The following is a 22092-nucleotide window of genomic DNA, read 5'->3' on the forward strand; positions in this document are numbered from 1 at the left end:
TTTACTTCCATAAAAAACACAGCCAGAATCACAAATACAAGTTAAAACCCCCATATACAATAAAAAGAGTTCTCAATGCACTAAAAACCCTGCCGGCAGAAATAACTATACACCTTGAGGCGACTTTTGTTGTGATTTGGCGCTATATAAATAAAATTGAATTGAATTGAATTGAATTGAATTGAACTATTAAAACAAAGCTAAACTAATGTCTCCCATATGCTAAAATTCCCCTCCCACAGTCCCATAATCCCACAGTACAGCCACACGCGGGCGAATGTTCCTTATCTGACACAGGAGAGGAATTTCTCTTCCGGGATGGAAACCACGCTGGCCAGAAGAACAAGGAGGGGGGCTCCTGTCGCAGACCTGTCTCCTCCTGACAGCGCGTCGCCACACAGTCTCGCCCCACTCCACACCTGCACCTACCTTCCTCGTAGCACCGTCAGATGCAGGCAGAGGGGCACTTTAATCACACTCTAGATCTTGTTTTAACATATGGCATAGAAACTGAACATTTAACAGTGTTTCCTGAAAACCCTCTCCTGTCTGATCATTTCCTGATAACATTTACATTTACAATAATTGATTACACAGCAGTGGAGAGTAGATTTTATCAAAGTAGATGTCTTTCTGAAAGCGCTGTAACTAAGTTTAAGAATATAATCCACCCACTGTTATCATCTTCAATGCCCTGTACCAACACAGAGCAGAGCAGCTATCTGAACGCTACCCCAACAGAGGTCGATTATCTTGTTAATAATTTCACCTCCTCACTACGTACGACTCTGGATACTGTAGCTCCAGTGAAAACTAAGGTCTCTAATCAGAAGTACCTGACTCCGTGGTATAATTCTCAAACACGTACCCTAAAGCAGATGACTCGTAATCTGGAGAGGAAATGGCGTGTCACAAATTTAGAGGATCATCATTTAGCCTGGAGAAATAGTTTGCTGCTTTATAAGAAAGCCCTCCGCAAAGCCAGAACATCTTACTATTCATCACTGATTGAAGAAAATAAGAACAACCCCAGGTTTCTCTTCAGCACTGTAGCCAGGCTGACAAAGAGTCAGAGCTCTGTTGAGCCAACCATCCCTTTAACGTTAACTAGTAATGACTTCATGAACTTCTTCACAAATAAAATTTTTATCATTAGAGAAAAAATTACCAGTAATCATCCCACAGATGTAATATTATCTACAGCTACTCTTAGTACCATTGATGTTAAGTTAGACTCTTTTTCTCCAATTGATCTTTCTGAGTTAACTTCAATAATTACTTCCTCCAAACCATCAACGTGTCTTTTAGACCCCATTCCTACAAAACTGCTCAAAGAAGTCCTGCCATTGATTAATTCTTCGATCTTAAATATGATCAACCTATCTCTAATAATCGGCTATGTACCACAGGTCTTCAAGCTGGCTGTGGTTAAACCTTTACTCAAAAAGCCATCTCTAGACCCAGCAGTCTTAGCTAATTATAGGCCAATCTCCAACCTTCCTTTCATATCAAAAATCCTTGAAAGAGTAGTTGTCAAACAGCTAACAGATCATCTGCAGAGGAATGGTTTATTTGAAGAGTTTCAGTCAGGTTTCAGAGCTCATCACAGCACAGAAACAGCTTTAGTGAAGGTTACAAATGATCTTCTCATGGCCTCTGACAGTGGACTCATCTCTGTGCTTGTCCTGCTAGACCTCAGTGCAGCGTTCGATACTGTCGACCATAATATCCTATTAGAGCGATTAGAACATGCTGTAGGTATTACAGGTACTGCACTGCAGTGGTTTGTATCATATCTATCTAATAGACTCCAATTTGTGCATGTAAATGGAGAGTCCTCTTCACACACTGAGGTCAATTATGGAGTTCCACAGGGTTCAGTGCTAGGACCAATTCTGTTTACATTATACATGCTTCCCTTAGGCAGCATCATTAGAAGACATAGCATACATTTTCACTGCTATGCAGATGACACCCAGCTCTATCTGTCCATGAAGCCAGATAACACACACCAATTAGTTAAACTGCAGGAATGTCTTAAAGACATAAAGACCTGGATGGCCGCTAACTTTCTGCTTCTTAATTCAGATAAAACTGAGGTTATTGTACTCGGCCCTGAAAATCTTAGAAATATGGTATCTAACCAGATTCATACTCTGGATGGCATTACCTTGGCCTCCAGTAACGCTGTGAGGAACCTTGGAGTCATTTTTGACCAGGACATGTCCTTCAACGCATATATTAAACAAATATGTAAGACTGCTTTCTTCCATTTGCGCAACATCTCTAAAATTAGAAATATCCTGTCTCAGAGTGACGCTGAAAAACTAGTTCATGCATTTATTACTTCCAGGCTGGACTACTGTAATTCATTATTATTAGGATGTCCAAAAAACTCACTGAAAAGCCTTCAGCTAATCCAAAATGCTGCAGCAAGAGTACTGACAGGGACTAGAAGGAGAGAGCATATTTCTCCTGTTTTGGCTTCCCTTCATTGGCTTCCTGTTAAATCCAGAATTGAATTCAAAATCCTGCTCCTCACATACAAGGTCTTAAATAATCAGGCCCCATCTTATCTTAATGACCTTGTAGTACCATATCACCCTATTAGAGCACTTCGCTCTCGCTCTGCAGGCCTACTTGTTGTTCCTAGAGTATTTAAAAGTAGAATGGGAGGCAGAGCCTTCAGTTTTCAGGCCCCTCTTCTGTGGAACCAGCTTCCAGTTTGGATTCGGGAGACAGAAACTATCTCTACTTTCAAGATTAGGCTTAAAACTTTCCTTTTTGCTAAAGCATATAGTTAGGGCTGGACCAGGTGACCCTGAATCCTCCCTTAGTTATGCTGCAATAGACGTAGGCTGCCGGGGGATTCCCAAGATGCATTGAGTTTTTCCTTTCCAGTCACCTTTCTCACTCACTATGTATTAATAGACCTCTCTGCATTGAATCATATCTGTTATTAACCTCTGTCTCTCTTCCACAGCATGTCTTTTATCCTGTCTTCCTTCTCTCACCCCAACCGGTCGCAGCAGATGGCCGCCCCTCCCTGAGCCTGGTTCTGCCGGAGGTTTCTTCCTGTTAAAAGGGAGTTTTTCCTTCCCACTGTCGCCAAAGTGCTTGCTCATAGGGGGTCATATGATTGTTGGGTTTTTCTCTGTATCTATGAAGCGCCTTGAGGCGACTTTTGTTGTGATTTGGCGCTATATAAATAAAATTGAATTGAATTGAAATTGAACCCCTGCCCTGTTGTGAATTGCGGCCATTGCCACCCACTGTTGTTGTTCCTGCCGTTGGGACTGGATTGCTGAACGACTCGTGGCACCCCACAGTCGGGCAGCAGTTCCTTCAACACACGTGCGGGCTTACACGCGTTCCTTTTTCTCCTGCTCACCTTTCATGCATCGCTTCTCTTGTCTCTGCGCTCACTATCCCCTTTAACAGGTCAGCCCGGCGGCTAATAGGCCACCTTAGTGAACGCCCCCACCTCACAGGTGCCTACAATTGTCTGCTTAGTCCACAGTGGATTAAAGGAATATGGTACAACAACACTAACACACATAATATAAATATGAGGATAAAACTATGCAATATAAATATCAATAAACAAACATGCAATATAAATATCACAATAAAATCATGCAAATAAAATCAATACCATGTACCAATACACAGATTGATAAAACAAAAACACAAATTTCCTCTGCGTGACACACACACACACACACCTTCATACACCAAGTGACTTTTTGCACAATACTCAGTCTTTTGCACATTTCTTTGCATTGTTTGGACCCCAAAGCGCTTTACACTACACACAATCATCCACCCATTCACACACTCAAGGCTCAAGGCTGGAGCCGAACAAAAACTCCCTGATAACGACTGTGTTTTGACTGTTCTTCCCACTCTATGCAAGGCCACCTTGGTTGACTGGTAGACTGTTTACTTAGCCTGATAGGGCGAAGGACACTGTCTCAGCTGAACTATGGACACGCACACACATACACTTACACTGATAAGCACTCATACATCCCCCCTCCCCTTCCAATGCCTTCGATGCTTGTTGCCTCCTGGGAACACGAGGCGGGTCTGGGCCCGCGCTGGAGAGTCGGTGCAGTGGCAGGATGGCTGCTGTGTTGCCTGGGATTACTCCTCATCCCTTACCCAACCCTGTTGCTGGTCACGTGCTCCATAATGTTGTACTGTGGACATTTATGTGCTTTCTGTGCAGAGGAGTTTTTTTGTTTCCTCTTCTCATGCTGTCCTCTATAGCCCAGCATGAGTAGAGGTCTCTTTTTTTCCTCTTGTACTTTCCCATTGTAGTGTATATTTCAGTGTTTTTTTCTGTAATGCAACCGTTCTCTGACTTGTATCCCCATGTGATGACTGTGTACTGTGTGTAAGGTCAGGGGCGGGTTCATTCCACTGCAGGGCAACCTGCCACTGCATGTGGCAAATAAAATTTGAACTTGAACTTGAACACACATTCACACACTGGTGATGGCAAGCTACAGCGTAGCCACAGCCGCCCTGGGGCGCACTGACAGAGGCGAATGGTGCCTTTCCAGATGTGTAAGATGCCAATTCCATCTTCACCAATGCACCCCCATACCATCAGAGATGCAAACTTTTGAACAAGCTGGATGTTCAGTCTCCTCTTTAATCCAGACAAAGCAGCGTCCATGTTTTCAAAAAGAATTTCAAATTTAAATTCGTCTGACCACAGAACAGTTTTCCACCTCGTCTCAGTCTATTTCAAATGAACTCTGGCCAAAATTAGACAACAGTGATCTGGATTATGTTCACATCTGGCTTCTTTTGTAAATTCATATCGTAAACTGTTGCCATTTAACCATATTAGTTGCAAATTGTTCCTCCAGCTGTTTCATTTTAGTGTCACTGACTTTTCCAGCCTTTTGTTGACCCATTCCAACAAGTGAGCTGTTAGTTACGCTGCTGACATTTGGTAATAAATAGATAATCTTCAATTATGGTCTGTCTTGTAATTGTTATATTCAGAAAAATGGAACAGTGATCGACGATATAAAATTTCCCCCTGTTTTTAATACAGTGTGTGTATGAGCCAATATTTAACCAAGACTGTTTCTGATCAAAGACAAGCTGAGGACTTACAGCACCAGCAAAATATTAAAAAACAAACAAAAACCAAGTCTCAATAAAATGGCATTATTTGAAATTTCTTTATTTTATTAAAATTTTCGATGTAAATAGATTTGATTATTTTACACAAATATAATGTAATATACAAGACAAGACATTTATTCATATGTTTAAATGACATGAAGCTTTGATTTCCATTTGTACGCAGAGATGTACACAAACACGTGAAGCATGGCTGTAAAGTTGCTTGTTTACAATATTTAAAATGCAACTTCAAAATAAACAGTCTTACAGAGTAAGCTTGATAATAAGATTAATAGCTGATGTACTCGTGGAACCTATTACACAATACTGCAAGAAAATTGATTGAAAATATTTATTTGAGAAAATATCTTTTTGGCCAGGACACATAATACTGGGCAGGGCTCTAGAGTGCGACCAATTTGGTCGCAAATGCGACCAAATTTTTCAGTGGTGCGACTAAAAAAAAAATATTTGGTTGCACCTGTGCGACCAACTGTTCGGGTAGCGAAGAAAAAAAAAATCTGCAACCTTCCCTGTGGTCAACAACAGACACACATTTTGCCCCTATCGTGGACTAAACCAATCAGAGATAGTAAGGGGCGGGACCTCTCTGATTGGTCGTGGTCCAGTTGAAAGTGCAGGTGGAAGTGGGAGGTGAGTAGCTTGAATAAAGCGATATCAATTCATTAAATCCTGAATCGACTTTTAAATATAACTGTGTTTTGCCAGAAACACCAGATTCTCAGATTAAAGCTCACAAAACCATTTCAACAACAACCAAACAGCAGATGAGAGCAGGTACACGGATTCTACACAAAGACGTAAACACAGAACGGACCGACGCATCAGAATCAACTTTGTCTTTCTCGGCTTTCTCACCCGACGGCCGTAGACGGACACGCTGTCGGAGCTTAGCGATTCTGATGCGTCCAGTCCGCGCTGTGATTACGTCTTTTTGCGCTGATTCTGAGCTGCAGGTTTTGTCTCTCTCCAACCAAAATTCACCGAGCCAGCAGCAAAAGAAGCAGCAAACTGCGCTTCACATTTGATCAATGTCGTCATGAATTTTGCTGTTTTGCTTCCACGACTATTAAAATCACACTTCATGCACAGCTAGCTCTCTCTCTATCTCTCTCTGTACTTCAAGAACAGTTTCCCGTCTCCAATCTCTGTTTTCTGTATTATTCATTCGCTTATTACCCACCAGTCTACCGTTGTTTACAGCGCTGTCTGCTGCTGTCTTTTTCTTTTCTTTTTCTTTTTTTCACTTAAATGACCTCGGACAAGAAAGCCTATTTTTTCTGTTGTTCAATACTGAAGAAATTTAAACTTTATATGCAGAACATTGTAGAATATTTTTAAGGTTATCTGCTATAAAAAGCCAGACCAGGAAAATCTCCTTCATGTTTTTCTGTGTTTTATTCTCAGTTACTTTCACACAAAGGCATCTGCTGTGATGTTCACAATTCTGATGAAGTCAGTACTGATAAATGATCAGAATTATAATATTTCTGACTGTCTGAGGCTAAGTTGAATCGAATCGGGACTTTGAAAACCGGAATCGAATGGATTATAGAAATCAGTGATGATACCCAGCCCTAGTGAGCAGCCTAGGCATGACAGAAGTGGATGTAGCTGTAATAGGAAAAGAACTATTGCTAACTTTTCTGTTAAGGCCTGATCCTTCTGAAATTCATAGCCAGTGCTCTGACACGGTGTCATCAATCTTTGAATGCTGAAAAAGCACAGTGTATCCAGAAAAACACATTATATTATATAAATTATTATAAAATTTGTGTGCGCCTAACTTTTGTGCCGGTACGCCTAACTTTTTAAAGTTAGGCGTACCGGTACGCCCATGGCAAAAAGTTAGTCTAGAGCCCTGCTGGGTGCATATTAAGTTGCATATTAAGGCACTGCAGAGGTCATAGTGTGTGCTGAGGCACAGGTGTAGATCCACTCCTCACGTTTGAGGTGTAAACTCACAGTTTCATTCAACTATCACATATCGAGCTGAGAACTATCATTAACTGAGGGTGTGTAAGTTCCTTCTTCACTATCTAGTCCCCTTCTTCCAGAGAGTGCTGTCCTTTTACCTCCAATGCCATTCCAGCCTCATAGATAGCCCACTGCAGAGCAGCTCCAGCTGGCACCTTGGCAAAGCCTTTGTCTGAGATGTGGTCTATCTTAAGGTAAGCCCCAGGCCTGTGCAGGGCCACTCCATGGAGGTGGGAGAAGAGCAGTGGTAAGTCACTTGTCAGTACATAGTGAGAAATGAGCCTCAGTTCAGTGGGAATGTCTGTCTCCTCTGAGTACTCGAAAATGGCTGCCATGTATTTGGACAGGTCCTGGCCCCAGGCTTTGGCTCGGCCCACCTCCGCACAAATAAGCTGGATGATTGCATCAGAGCTGTAGGCCTGATCTTCCTCACCATCATCATCCTCTGGCTTGGGTCTTTGGTTAAAGCCCCTAGAGCACATCACCAAGACAAAGTCACTTTCCCGGATCTGCCGGCAGTGCCAGGCCATGCTGCCTTCCTCAGCCACGCTCAGAGAGTCCCAAAGATCCAGACACACCTTTGAAGAAAAATAAGTGGGAAGACTTTGTTAATATAAACCGAATCCCATCTCTTTCTCTTATTAAATGCATCTCATACTAACGAACACTTTGGCAAAATCTTGCCAAAACTGCCCTTACAAAATGTGCTGCAAGTTAAGAGATAAAATGTAAAACTGTACCTGAGTGGCCATGTGCTGCTGTATGAAGACACCTAACTGCATGACAGCTTTGACATGAGCGGGGCCCTCATGGCTGCTGTAGCAAATCAGAAGACGAGGAGGGGTCAGCCTGTTTTTGCGCAGTGATACCAATTCTTCCTGATTCCCAACTTCCTCGTGTTTGTTGATGATATCTGATGATTAAAAAAACAAAACATTTTCATGTGCTGCTGGGGAAAGGAGCAGATGGATTAGAGATACTAAATGAAAATGTATAAACATAATAACTGGCAGTGGTTCAAATACTGATTTTACAGGACATGTCTGGGTTGTTTTTGCACCTAGTTGTATGTCAAATTTCTTCATCTGCAGCTTGGTCTTCCTCCTAATGACAATAGCCAGACAGCCTCCAAGTATGGCTACCGCGACCAGACTCAGAGGAAGGACAAAAGCCAAGGAGGGAGTGACAGAGCGTGGAGAGGCATCTTCTGATAACAGCAAAGTTTGAATTATTTCTTGAGACAGTTTAGTGGATTATCTCACTGCTTTTCAAAGTATTAGAATAGTTAAAATAAAAAGACTGATCGCATTGGCCACAAGTGTGTATCAGTAACAAACAGACAGCGAAATACGTATTAGAAGTATAACTAACAAAGTAGCATTAATGTGTTTCCTATTTTGCACAGAAGTCGGCGTCATCTATACAAGGGTGGAAATCTTGCGACTAAAACAATTAGGAGGGTTGTTTGCTGCCGCACCTTCACCTAGTGAAAGACAGTAACTGCTTGCCATTGGGGAATACACATTTTTCATGTCCAGTGATAGTTCTTGAGAAATTTGTGCATGCATGCAAGAAACCTGAATATGGTTCAGGAGATATAACTTTACAACTAAAAGTACAGAAAGCTTTGTACACACTGTGATATAGTAATTGTGTGAATATGCAGCAACAAAACAGCCTTCCTTACCTTTCTGAGTGTGCACGACATGAACATTGAACATTTTCCTAACTGCATCCACTTCATTAGCTGCAATCTGTGGAAAAAAGTCAAAAAGGTGAAGCATGAAAGTACATATCTGACTGAGCAAGTGAAGAGCAAGTGAACATTTTGTCCTCTAAGTTAATGTGTTAGGAGCAGGAAGATTAGGCAAGCCCAAGGATTTGAGCAAGTTTGACAAGGACTAAATTGTGATGGCTAGATGACTGGGTCAGAGCATCTCCAAACCTGTAGCTCTTGTGGGCTCTTCTGGGCCTGCTATGGTCAGTATCTATCAAAAGTGTTCCAAGAAAGGAACAGTGGGGAACCAGAGACTGGGTCTGTGGGGACTGAAGGCTGGGCAGTGTAGTCTGATCCAACAAATGAGCTACTGTAGCTAAAATTGCCAAAAAAGTTACCTCTAATTCTGATAGAAAGGTGTCAGAATACACAGTGCATCACAGTTTCTTGTGTATGGGGATGCATCGCCAAAAACAAGTGAGGGTTACTATGCCAACCACATCCACCATGGAACGTGCCAACAATGGGCAAGTGAGCATCAGAACTGGACCACCTGACCATCACGTGGATGGTCGGGTGTGTGATTGCTTACCTAGGGGAACACCTCCACTGGGATGCACTATTGGAAGCTATCCATGTCAATGTTACTTTGACATGTAGCACCTACATTAGCAGTCAAATGTTTGGACACACCTTCTCATTTAATGGTTTTTCTTTATTTTTTACTACTTTCTCTACTGTAGAGACATACTGAAGACATCAAATATATGAAGAAAGATATATGGAATTATGTAGCAAAGAAAAAATTGATAAATAACTCTAAATATGTCTTATACTTCTGATTCCAGAGTAGCTACTCTGTGCTGCGTTGACAGGGCTCTAAACCCTTCTCTCAAGCTTCATGATGTAGTCTCCTGAAATGGTTTTCACCTCACAGCTGTGCCTCATCAGGGTTCATTTGTGGAATTTCTTGCCTGCTGGCAGCCCTCTCTGACAACAGTTAGAATTTGTGTTATGGCAAGAACTAATCGGCTAAGTAAAGAGAAAGAACAGGCCGTCATTACTTTAAGAAATGAAGGTCAGTCAGTCCAGAAAATTGCAAAAACTTTGAATGTGTCCCCGAGTGCAGTCGCAAAACCCATCAAGCGTTACAATCAGTGATGGGAATAACGGCGTTACTTTTTTCAGTAACGAGTAATCTAACTAATTAGTATTTCTATCGTTACAACGGCGTTACTGTTACTAACAAGAAAATGTGGTGCGGTCGCGTTACTATTTTCCAACAAACAGACGGTTGAAGCTGTGTTCAGCTTACCGCACCTTGGGGTGAGATAGACTGCAGAGTGAAGGCAAAAGGGCCAACGAGTGCATCTCCGGGAACTCCTTCAAGACTCTTGGAAAACCATTTCAGGTGACTACCTCATGAAGCTAATCGAGAGAATGCCAAGAGTGTGCAAAGTAATAAAGGGAGCCTATTTTTTTTAAAAAAAATCTAAAATCTAAAACATGTTTTGAGTTACTTCACACTTTTTTGTTTACTAAATGATTCCATATGTGTTCATTGATAGTTTTGATGTCTTCAGTGAGAATCTACAATGTAAATAGTCATTAAAATAAATAAAAACCATTAAATCAGAAGGTGTGTCCAAACTTTTGACTGGTAGTGTACCTAAGAATTATTGCAGAACATGTATATGCTTTCATAGAAACGGTGTTCCCTAATAGCTTTGGGGCTCTTTCAGCAGGATAATGCACCCTGCCACAAAGCAAAAATGCTTCAGGAATGGTTTAAGGAGCACAACAACAAGTTTGAGGTGTTGAACTGGCCTCTAAATACCCTAATCCAATCAAGCCATGCATGTGCTGGTTAAACAAGCCAGATACCAAAGCACACATTCAGGAGTGTAATAAAGTCCATGCTTCGATGGGTCAGGGCTGTTTTGGCAGCAAAAGGAGACTAACACAATATTAGGCAGGTGGTCACAATGATATGTGTGATCTTCGTATATGCATTTCACAACCACTTATTTGCTAACTTTGATTGTGTATGTGTGTGTGTGTGGGGGGGGGTGTGTGTGTTGAGCTGTTGTATCAGACAAAGTTAGCTGTTTCTGGGAAAGAGAACAATGAAAGTGCACAAAAACAGGAAAGCTGCTGTCCATAAAAATTAAACGGTTAGTTAAAAGACAGTAAAAGAATGTGAGAAGCCCTACAATGTCATCACCTCGCGCAATATAACTGATGAGCCAACTATTTTCTGATGAAATTCACACATGTGGTAAAAAGATTTGGGAAAAAAGTCAATAAACACAAAGTCCATTCAAGTATTCAAGTTTATTCATCAACCAAGTCTTTTGGTGGAAAACAGTTATACTTATGTCCACATATACTATAAACAGTGTTAGTTATAATTCTTTTACCTCACAGGTGTAATTGGTTCCTTCTTGAAGGTCGCTCAGCTGATAGCTATGGTGAGTTTTATTTGTAGTCAGATCCTAAGATGATGAAATTAATGCTTGTTACATTTATAAAGAGAACCTAAATGATCAGAAATATCTAAAAATAAATAAAAGGCACTGAATGAAACAAAGGTGCAGCACAGGAAATTACTTACCGGTATTATGTCGGTGTATTTTTTCCTGCCATTTGTGTAACACAGCGAGAAGTAGCTTCTTATTCCCAGATTTGGGGGAGCCAAGTTAAAGGTCACAGTGATGGCACTGCCTTCCTGCTGAACCTCAATATGTTTAGGGTACCAGTCTGTAACCAGACCATAACATAATGTCATGAATAAAGCAGATCTTTGGAGAAAGACTGTCACAGACTGGACTTCACAGGGAACTAAGTTTTCTCACCATTTTTACACTGCTCAAAGCCATTCTTCTCTGCACATGCTGCAAGAACATGAAGCACATGTTACTCTAAATATTGATTTAATGCAGTGTTGACAGAATAGCAGAGCTGCTTGGCAGCAAAATATGTAAATTTATGATAATGCAATTCACTGAAGTTGGACAAAAACTAAAAAGGCAGATTTAAATAATAAAGGTCACCAAACAGCATCTTACATCGTGTAGAGAAGATCTCACTGCGGTAGAACCTCTCCCACTCCTCAGGGACTGGCAGAGCCATGACAGTAACAGCATACTGGGATCCAAGGGAGAGGCCGGGGAACGGGTCTGACTTGTACACCTGCAGAATAGCATGGACACATTATACACTTCATATATGGTTTGGGGCAGTGAACTGCGATCACAGACGATGGTTCCTGTGTTCCTGAGCTCACGCAGGGATTTCAATGACAGAATCGTGTCTGTTTTTAATGCAACGTCACCCGTGAGGGTCCATGAGGGTCCGGAAAATTCAGCCTTGTCCCTTACTTACTGAGATTTTTTCAGATTCTCAGAATCTTTAGATTAAATTGTGTACTGTAGATGAGATATTTAATCTTCTCAATTTAAAATTGAAACAATTCTGAAAGAGGAATTTGTAGATGCTGCCTTTTTCCAGATCAGTGAACTTCTGCTCATCTTTACTTCTGAGACACTTTGCCTCTCTAAGAACCTCTTTTTATACCCAATAATATTACTGACCTGTTGCCAGTTAACCTAATGTTCCTCCAGCTGTTTACTCAGTTCAGATTTTTTATGTTTTTCGTTGTTTGCAAATCATTGCATTGTGTTTTTATTTACATTTTAGGCAATATCGCACGGCGGAACTTTAGTGTGAAAGAGCGATTCTTCATCAAGAAGAAGAAGTAAAAAGAAGCTAGTTACATGTTGTTGTTACTGTCAGTAGTGTTGCTGCTTTTTCCATTCTTTGAGACTTACCAGTTAAAAAAATTGAATGGAGCTATTCATTGTTGTGTCCATGTGGTTTGAATATATGTAAATCATTTAATAAGTCCACTGGGGACGAGCTTGTTAAAAAAAAGGCTTCATCTATAAACAATAGTCTTCTATGTCCTGTCTCATATTTACAGCATTTGGATGATCTTTAGTATAAAATGTTAAACTGTTTCCTCCAAAGACATGTTGTCAGTTTTATGTTTGATCGTAATCTCATCCAGAACATTATTTTGTTTTATTCTGTATTCAGTGTTTTGCAGTTTTCACCCCAAAACTGAAAGATGCTGTTTAAGCTCTGGTTCAAGGGAATGTAACTGAGAAATATTTAGAAACCACTTGTAACTCCAAACATTTGTAAATGGAAATATATCCACATGAAGCCAGTTATTGTGTTCTTTATTTGTAATCAAAACTAGCTGTAACTTAAAACTTTAAAAGCTTCACATTTTCTTTGTGTGGTCTAACACAATACGAGAAAAAATAACACAGCCAAAGGCCAAAGCCAGCGGGGCCCTTCCTACCCGTTGAGCATGTGAAGTTGGGAGGGATAAGTTGCGGTGGAAGAGAAAGAGCTGACAGGCAACGCTAGTCCCTCCCAGAGCCTGGAGGGACACCTGAAAGCCACGAAGGAAGGTGATCCCTGCAGCAAACACAAAAGAAACAAAGTCTGCGTCACAGAATTAGCAACAACCCTTCATCAAACTTGCACACTGTGTGCACGAGTGTTTACGTGTGAGAGTTTGTTCTTTCTTTTGTTTTTAAACAGGATAATTGAAGTCAGATGTCTTTTTTAACCTCTCATAATAATAAAGAAAAACAAATCATAGATATCCCACCACCAAGTGAAAAATTACTCTTTTCACTTAGAAACTTAGGATACGACATGATAAATGATAGGTATATATTCTCAATAAGCAAACAAATTTTACCATAGTAACTGGGTTTCCAGGAGACAATGATGGTGTCAGATTGGGAGTTTGAGTCATTTAAAAACTCAACCTTCACATCATTTGGTGCTTGGACGTAGTGTTGACAGATTTTAGGGTCTTCATTTCCCAGCAGCTCAAAACATGGCCATGGAATACAACCTGAAGAGGAATAATGAGGAAAATACTTCAATAATAGCTCTGAGAGGCTGCACTTGCTTATCCCAACATGCTAACACATTTAAATTAATATGGTTGGAATGCTAAGATGGTAATATTTGCACCACAAATAGTTACAGTTTGGGCTGATGGGAATGTTATTGTAAACAATGGTCATAAAGCTGACAGCGGTAATGAAAGGAAAAGACAGATAACACAATTCTCTGACCAATCCTCAGTTTTTCAAATGTAATCTAGCTGGACTGACCCAATCCAAATCTGGTTCAATGGAGAAACAGGATTGCAAGTTTGGATAAGATCAGGTAATCCAAAATTATTATTTTTTAAAATCTGGATTAAACACATTTTAATAGGAAAATAATTTCTTTTATCCAGAATATCAGGATTACCCGGATCCCAGCAGAGGGTTGAATTCAGTCTGATCACAAAGGAAAAATCAAAACTCAAAAAGCAATCAAACAAGAAAACTAGACGTGATAAACAGAGTTAAGAGATGGCAAACTGGATTATTGCCTACTCTGTGTTAGGTATTTATGTAACAAAATATTGTTATGCACTTATTTCAGTCATTTTATGATGCACTGTATTTTATAGATACAATATAAACATTAAGATCTTCAGTTTTTAATTAATTAAAGTGGTAAAGAGAGGAAATACAAGTAATCAATTATGAATGTTAAAGCTGATTACAGTACATAACAGTTAAACCATTGCAAACTTAAATCTGTAGACATGCTCTTAATGATTTCTGCCATCAGCATGTTGCTGCTGTACAAAGAGCAATGTTCATGTTTTAAAACCTGCTTTGTCAACTACATGCATGAACCCTCTCTCCTTCATCACAGTGGGCATAATCTGAACAAGACTTGGTGTTATGGTGTTATGTTCACCATTTGCATTTGTTTCACATGTCACATTCAACATACATCACTCCTACATAACTTAACGGTCACCAAAATTTGGAACCACAACAAAATATCGTTCGACTAGCCGCTAAATTTGGAATGAAGAAAACTGAAAAATCCCTGACAAAAACAGCCTAAAAGGTGAGTTTTTGCTAGTGTAATTAATCAGTTATCTTTCATTTCATGTGAATTTTGGAACCCCCCTGAATCCCAGTTAATCCCAGTAATTTGATGAGCCGGATTTGATAAAACTCAAAAGTCTGTACCTTGATCAGCATACATTCATTCTTGTTTGAACTACTGGAACAAAATTGAGCTGTATTACACGATCCATGGAAGGAAAAAAATGTATTACCCAAACCCAGACAATTTTCATCTTTGGAACGACCGGGCAGTGGGGAACATGACTGTTTAAAGCCGATTTAATGTTAGTCATGGTGTTAGCATCAATTAGACAAGCACTAGCTGTAGTAATCCTGATAAATGTACTGCAGTTTTAATACTTCTAGACATTATTTGACGTGTACATGTGCAAATTCTACACGATGCCTGTTTATGAGATGAGTGCAATACAACTATGTTGTCTTTATTTTTGTATTTTTTTAAACCTCTTTTGTGGATTCAGCTAAATAAAAGAGAACAAATTGTTGTTTTTGTGCCAAAAAAAACCAAGAAAAACAAGAAAAAAAAAAAGATATATTTTAACACTGGTTCTTTGCAAAATTCTCTGTAGCATGTAGCCACAACAGTCACTCATCCATTGATTTAGGGGTATTTTTTATGCTTGAATGATTCATAGGTCAGTGTGAAGTGGCTAAGCAAACAAAAAAGCATTCCTTGGGACTTGAGTGAAAATGAGTGTAAAAGCAGCCAAAAGAAAAACTTTGAAAAACCTCCAGAAAGAAACTATTACTCAAAAGCACTTTTAAAAGCTAAAAGACCGATTAATCCTCTGGGGACCATGAATAACCAAATTACATGGAGATTGGCTGACAGCTAAGCAAAGTTTTATGTTGACATGGATCTAGTTGGACCAACAGCTGCCGGTCATTACGTTATAAAAAACATATTGGCAGCAGTCAGCTGTAGCGCCTCAGCCTCCAAGTAGATGCACCTATGGTATGAATGTCAAAATACTGGGTTGCCTTATCCTTAAGTTATCGCATTCAGAAGGCTTAACCTCTAACCTGCTGGTCTGAAGCATTCAGCTATGTGCTAGTGCAGTGCCAAGAAGGAACTGGTGTTGAAACTGTGATGATCCTAGTGAAACAACCATTGATCTGAGAAGCGTTATGAGGTAATTTGCCCCAAAATTTGAAGTCTGTCATTCTACAGAGAGAAATATTATTTACAAATGGAAAACACTGAAGATAATGTTGAAAGGAGTGGACATCTCTGCCAATTCTGCAAAAGTTAGCATGTTAAATGTTGAAATTAATCACAGTACAATTAGAAAAAGATTGAGCACGGAAGGTGGAAGGGTCGGAAGTTTACCAGGAAAGAGAGAAAAAAATGATGGTTGAAGCAGATACTACCCAGAGATAATAATTACAAGGTGAACCACATTCTTAGCACTGTGGAAATAGGTGTGAACCAAGTTCATTCAAACCTCAAACTCACATAGAGCTCAGATATTTGCAGTATGATGTTGGAACCTGACTTACTTCCAAACCTTTCAATGGATTTAAAGCCCAGAGCCTTTCTGACATCAGTCCTGGTTATTCTGCAGTATTCACATGCTGGACCGCCCTGCATAGGAGAAAATAAAGAGATCAAACTGTACACACTCATCTATATCTCTTTCGTAATTTTGTCCACACAAGGTTCAATTTGACCTTCCCTTTAACTTTATAATGAAAAGCAGGACTGTGTACAATCCCTGTTCAGCTGCCAAAAGTGAGGAGGAGTAGGGAAGGGTAAAATGTGACTTAATAGCAGCAACAATAAAATGGATGTCACAGAACTGTGTCGCAATTCCTGCTTCCCAACGCTGAACTGATATCCTGTGGCAAAAAGCTCCAGAATCACAAGAGACCCTGGACGCGGCAGTTTTGCTTTACTCTTCATAGAGCTTAAGTTTCAGTAACTTACGTATCTGAAATGTATCTGTCCAACACTATGAAAGCCTTCCATCAGAGACAGTCTGAAAACGTTCAACTGTGCACTCTTCCAAAGTGTGTCTTTATCCTGTCTATCTCCCCTCACCCCCAACCGGTCGTGGCTAATGGCCACACTTCCTGTTAAAAGGAAGTTTTTCCTCCCCACTGTCGCCAAAGTGCTTGCTCATAGGGAGTCATCTGATTGTTGAGGTTTTCAGTGTTTTCTCTTTATTATTTTGGGGTCTTTACCTTACAATATAAAGCACCTTGAGGTAAGTGTGGTGTGATTTGGCGCTGTAAAAGTAGAATTGAATTGAAAAGAATTGTATTGCATGTTCAGTTTGCCTGCCATAAAAAAAGGTAGTGCACCACTTCAGTTCAGTTCAGTTGAGTTCAAGTAACAATCATCAGAGGTGCTTTGATTTCCAAACATCTGCACATACTTACCTATCACAGCTTAAACAGTGGATCAGCACTGACAACCCTTCATGGTAAGTTTGGAGAACCTTGTTGATATATTACAAACAATATGGTTCTTGTCTTTATAAGATTCTCCACGTAAAATCTGATTCCCATCTGTACAGTATGTGCTGCGGCTTCTTCTTGTGTTTAAACAGTGGATGCTTCTCAACATACTGTGTAGTGAAGGCACTGATCAGGGTTGACTCACTGTGCTCTGCTATTGAGTGAACATTATCAATGAAGAGCAGGACAGTGCATTTACCAAAGCATCGCTTTTACAGGGTGTTTGTGTAATTATAGTTAATGCTGCTTCACACTCAAAGCACGCTAAATTATAGAAGGACATATTTGACTTGTTGGAGCAGTGAAAGTGTGACTGGGTCACTGAATTTGTTATAGTTTCTCTGTAATAAAACAGCTGTTTACCTCCACCTTCTGTGAAAATGAAAGTCTGGTGTGCCCCTAGACAGATATAGCACTGGTTGTTGGTGTTTCTGTCATTAAGAAATTGTTTGATCACTTTCTTACACTGCTGACTTGCTCTACAGGTTTTAGAGATCATGACTAATAGGATGATAAAAGAGAAACCGTGTGCGGAAGATTAGGTAGAAAGTCTGCGTAGCCTAAACCCTCGTTTTCTGGAGCAAACCAGCTGAGCAAACTTGGAGGAACTCTTAATCCATATAAAAAGCCCACACAAATTAAGTTTTGGAGAAAGATCAAAGTCTAATTTCTACAAGATGACTGAGTGCCCCACTTTTCATTAATCAAAATAAAATTTAAAGGATTACGTGAGCATGGCCCTTTGGTTTAACCATCTCACTGTGGTATGGTAACCCAGGGGTAATATCTTTTCAAGTAAAAACACTGCATTACTGACAGCAAATCAGACATCTGGCTCAAATAAAATCAACATTTTGGATAATCGCTCACGACTGGATCCATTTTAATGAGTTACATCATAAATCTCTGTGGCACAAGCTCCAGTGAAAAGTCTCCAAATGCTCTCCTCCTTTGCTTTTTAAACTTTTTCACATTTAAAATCTCTCCATACGCGGGTGATGAATTTATCTTTGTGCCGGGAAATCATTACAACTCCCCCCTCCCCTCTTCTTCTTGTGACACCTAAAACTAAAGGTAACTGCTGCAGATTTCCTTCTCTGATAATAACAATCATAGGTTCATTATGTGAATACACACCACACAGTCATCACAGTATAATCTGTTTACAGCCAGTATGTTTAACTCCAGCCAACCTAAACTAACGCAGTGAAAACATTCCGACATCCACTGAGAGTGCGGACAGATTGAAACTGTTGGAGCTTGTAGTGTGAGACGATAGCATGAGAAAATCCACTCAAGCCCCCCCCCCCCCCCCCTTCAATTTCTAACTTGATTTATGTTCAAGATTACAGGGTTAAACACACACACACACACACATTAAAGGAACATAAGATTTGTTTTTTAGATGATAACAAATATAGGAAATCTTGTACACATGTCATACTTTCCACTACAGAGAACAACATACCCACTGAAAGGGCGGGAAATAAAATGTGACACCTGGGATTTTAAACCATGCAGCAGTTTGACGGTTTAAAATTAATTTTTTTCCCTACTAAATTTGGATCTTATATTTGAAGAATTGAGGATGTCGTTTTCTGTGTAACTCATCAGTTACGCAGCAGGAACTCAATCTATCTGCAGGTTGTTTATTTGCTATTCTTTAGATTTATCTTGCGACCAAAGGTGGAAAGTAACGAATTACATTTACTTGCGTTACTGTAATTGAGTAGTTTTTTTTGTGTATTTGTACTTTTTAAAGTCATTTTCCAAGTCGGTAATTTTACTTTTACTTAAGTATATATTTTTTAAAAGTATTGTACTTCGCTACATTTTCAATCACACCCGTTACTGAGTAAATTAAAAGAACAAACAAACAAAAAAACAACAACAACATTGCGCTTTGGAAATACTGCAGGGAATGATGGGTAGTAGAACAAATTAGCGTTGGGTCACGAAAAAAATGGAGTCTGACATCGGTGGTACGGATCCAGCGAAAAAAGAAACCCCATCGAATTCTGCTGACCCTGAACTCGAAGAAACCGATGTGAACCCCTGGCCGTATTTAAGGGACCATTTCGGCTTCAAGTGCAAGAAAGGCAACAGCTTTATTATGCAGTGTAAGCTGTGTTTGCCCAGAGAGACAGAGTTAGCAGCTTTTAAAAATTCCACATCAAACCTGCGCAAGCATGTAGAGGTAAGTTAAATGAAATTTGTACATTTATTTTAGCAAAAAAGGCTGTGCTCAAGTTAATCACATTAAGTTAAGACATAAGCTGTTATTGGGCACGTTGTTGTCCACGCAACTTAAAATATTTTTACTTGATTGGTAAATTGCCAAAAGAAAATGTGTTCACTTTTCCTGTTTGTTAATAATAATAATTTATTTTAAAAAAAATTAGTTAAATTAGACAGAAGAGGCTACTTTCTTACTTAACCCACATATGTTCACACTGCAGGCAAAAGAATAACATGTGCTATGTGCAGAGGTGTTTTTTTTCTGTTCTCAAACTGATCTCCCTGTTGGAGCTCAGGCTAGGGGGACTTATTTTTTTCTCATCTTTCCTTACGTGGTGCATTTTCCATCGTTATACCTCTCTGACCTGTCTTCCCCATGTGATGTTTGTGTAATGTATGTATGGTCGGAGGGTAAGATGACGCTGGCAAAGGTCGGCAACCTTAACCCAATTTCCTTCGTGGTCAACCTTCAGGATCAATAAAGTTTTATTGAATTGAATTGAATTGCTCCTCAAAATTAACAGAGCAGGGCCAAGTTTAAAAAATTAAAACACATTTTTATAGCAGCTGCCGTACAGCTCAATTCAGTACTTGTTCTCTTATTTGACAGTTTAAAACACATTCACATATAAAAGAATTATATGGTTTTGACAGTTTGGTTGGTTGGTTTGGTGACCATTATCCATTTTGATGTATAGACTTGCAGTTTAACTGCCACTGCGCTTTAATTTGTAAAGTTTTTCTTTTAATTAAAAAACAACTACTTTGAGATTTATCCCATTGTCTTTTTTGCACTACTCAGAAGAGGCTGTCCTCCTGCTGACAAAAAAGTAACTATGTAACTTTTACTCTGAGTAAATTTTAAATGAGCTACTTTTTACTTTTACTTGAGTAAATTTTTAGACAGGTAATTTTACTTGTACTTGAGTAAAATTTCAGCAAAGTAATAGTACTTTTACTTGAGTAAAATATTTTAGTACTCTTTCCACCTCTGCTTGCGACCAATAAAACAGCTGTTTATCTCCACCTTCTGTGAAAATGAAAGTCTGGTGTGCCCCTAGACAGATATAGCACTGGTTGTTGGTGTTTCTGTCATTAAGAAATTGTTTGATCACTTTCTTACACTGCTGACTTGCTCTACAGGTTTTAGAGATCATGACTAATAGGATGATAAAAGAGAAACCGTGTGTGCGGAAGGTTAGATAGAAAGTCTGCGTAGCCTAAACCCTCGTTTTCTGGAGCAAACCAGCTGAGCAAACTTGGAGGAACTCTTAATCCATATAAAAAGCCCACACAAATTAAGTTTTGGAGAAAGATCAAAGTCTAATTTCTACAAGATGACTGAGTGCCCCACTTTTCATTAATCAAAATAAAATTTAAAGGAATGTGGACAGATTGAAACTGTTGGAGCTTGTAGTGTGAGACGATAGCATGAGAAAATCCACTCAAGCCCCCCTCCCCTGCACCGGATTTATGTTCAAGATTACAGGGTTACACACACACACACACACACACATTAAAGGAACATAAGATTTGTTTTTTAGATGATAACAAATATAGGAAATCTTGTACACATGTCATACTTTCCACTACAGAGAACAACATACCCACTGAAAGGGCGGGAAATAAAATGTGACCCTTGGGATTTTAAACCATGCAGCAGTTTGACGGTTTAAAATTAATTTTTTTCCCTACTAAATTTGGATCTTATATTTGAAGAATTGAGGATGTCGTTTTCTGTGTAACTCATCAGTTACGCAGCAGGAACTCAATCTATCTGCAGGTTGTTTATTTGCTATTCTTTAGATTTATTTTGCGACCACTTAACGAAGACCTAAACTTTTCTTAAAACCAGGACAAACTGAATAATTCTCTTTAAAAAAAAAAGTGTTATGTGAATTATTTTTAGTCGGGGTTTTTTTCTTACTTTTCAAACAAAGGCTGAGAGAACATCTGTCACAAAACAAAAAATAAAACATGATGCTGCATATTGTACGAATTATACAAAGTTACTGAATTAAGGTGAGTTAACAGTTGACCATGAAGGAGATAAAACCTCCAGCTTACCTGCTGGATACAGTCCAGACTGCAGCTCTGAGGGGTGACAGGAGCAGCTGTGGCCTCAGCCTGACAGCAGAGTGGCTGACAAAGCGTCAAAAACAGGTACGAAAGCCCCCACATGCTTCTAGGGCCAGGACCTCATTGTCATGGCGAGCACTGGATCTCAAACTCTCACCGACACTCTGGCAGCTGAAGCACCTCCAAGTTGTGCTCGAGCATTAAGTGAGAGCAACCTTGGAGAAGGAAGAAAGACGTGGAGGGGAGTGGTATCTTCAGGCTACACGGGGGAGGTGTGGCCTATAAACTCCCTGTACATGTTGGAACAGCTCTGCTGCCACAATAAGTTATTAGAGTGCAGAAAAAACCCATCTCATGGCAAGTTGCTCTATTAAACCTAAGTATCAGGTGAGGAAAAACAAGTCATTGCACAAATTTCACCAAAGACCTTTG

The 22092-nt window shown here is 39.7% G+C and overlaps 1 protein-coding gene across 2 annotated transcripts; it reads right to left on the bottom strand.

Annotated features, from left to right (window-relative positions):
* Positions 1–6538: 6538 nt before the first annotated feature.
* LOC146364289 (interleukin-17 receptor D) lies at positions 6539–22004 on the bottom strand. 2 transcript variants are annotated; one of them, XM_084916655.1, is made up of 12 exons: positions 21649–22004; positions 16384–16468; positions 13638–13796; positions 13230–13348; positions 11929–12052; positions 11716–11754; positions 11475–11620; positions 11281–11355; positions 8831–8897; positions 8204–8347; positions 7884–8056; positions 6539–7721 (listed from the first exon to the last, which is right to left on the bottom strand). In XM_084916655.1, the coding sequence occupies exons 1-12, from the start codon at positions 21760–21762 to the stop codon at positions 7206–7208; spliced, it is 1761 nt and encodes a 586-aa protein (XP_084772781.1). In that variant the 5' UTR covers positions 21763–22004; the 3' UTR covers positions 6539–7205. The 2 variants fall into 2 exon arrangements, with proteins under 2 accessions (XP_084772781.1, XP_084772780.1); XM_084916654.1 differs by having other exon boundaries at positions 8204–8350.
* Between the last annotated feature and the right edge of the window lie 88 nt (positions 22005–22092).

The sequence above is a fragment of the Perissodus microlepis genome, chromosome 20, assembly GCF_051167445.1.
Source record: "Perissodus microlepis isolate ML-2025 ecotype Zambia chromosome 20, ASM5116744v1, whole genome shotgun sequence".
In the NCBI taxonomy this organism is placed as follows: domain Eukaryota; kingdom Metazoa; phylum Chordata; class Actinopteri; order Cichliformes; family Cichlidae; genus Perissodus; species Perissodus microlepis.

Bases quoted from the DNA above. Each gene is read 5' to 3' on its own strand.
- LOC146364289 (XM_084916654.1), bottom strand. From the start codon at position 21,762: ATGTGGGGGCTTTCGTACCTGTTTTTGACGCTTTGTCAGCCACTCTGC. The intron at 11,755-11,928 runs GTAAGATGCTGT...ATGTTCTTGCAG, and splicing joins TGAGATCTTCTCTACACGAT to CATGTGCAGAGAAGAATGGC. The intron at 8,057-8,203 runs GTGCAAAAACAA...TTTAATCATCAG, and splicing joins GAAATTTGACATACAACTAG to ATATCATCAACAAACACGAG.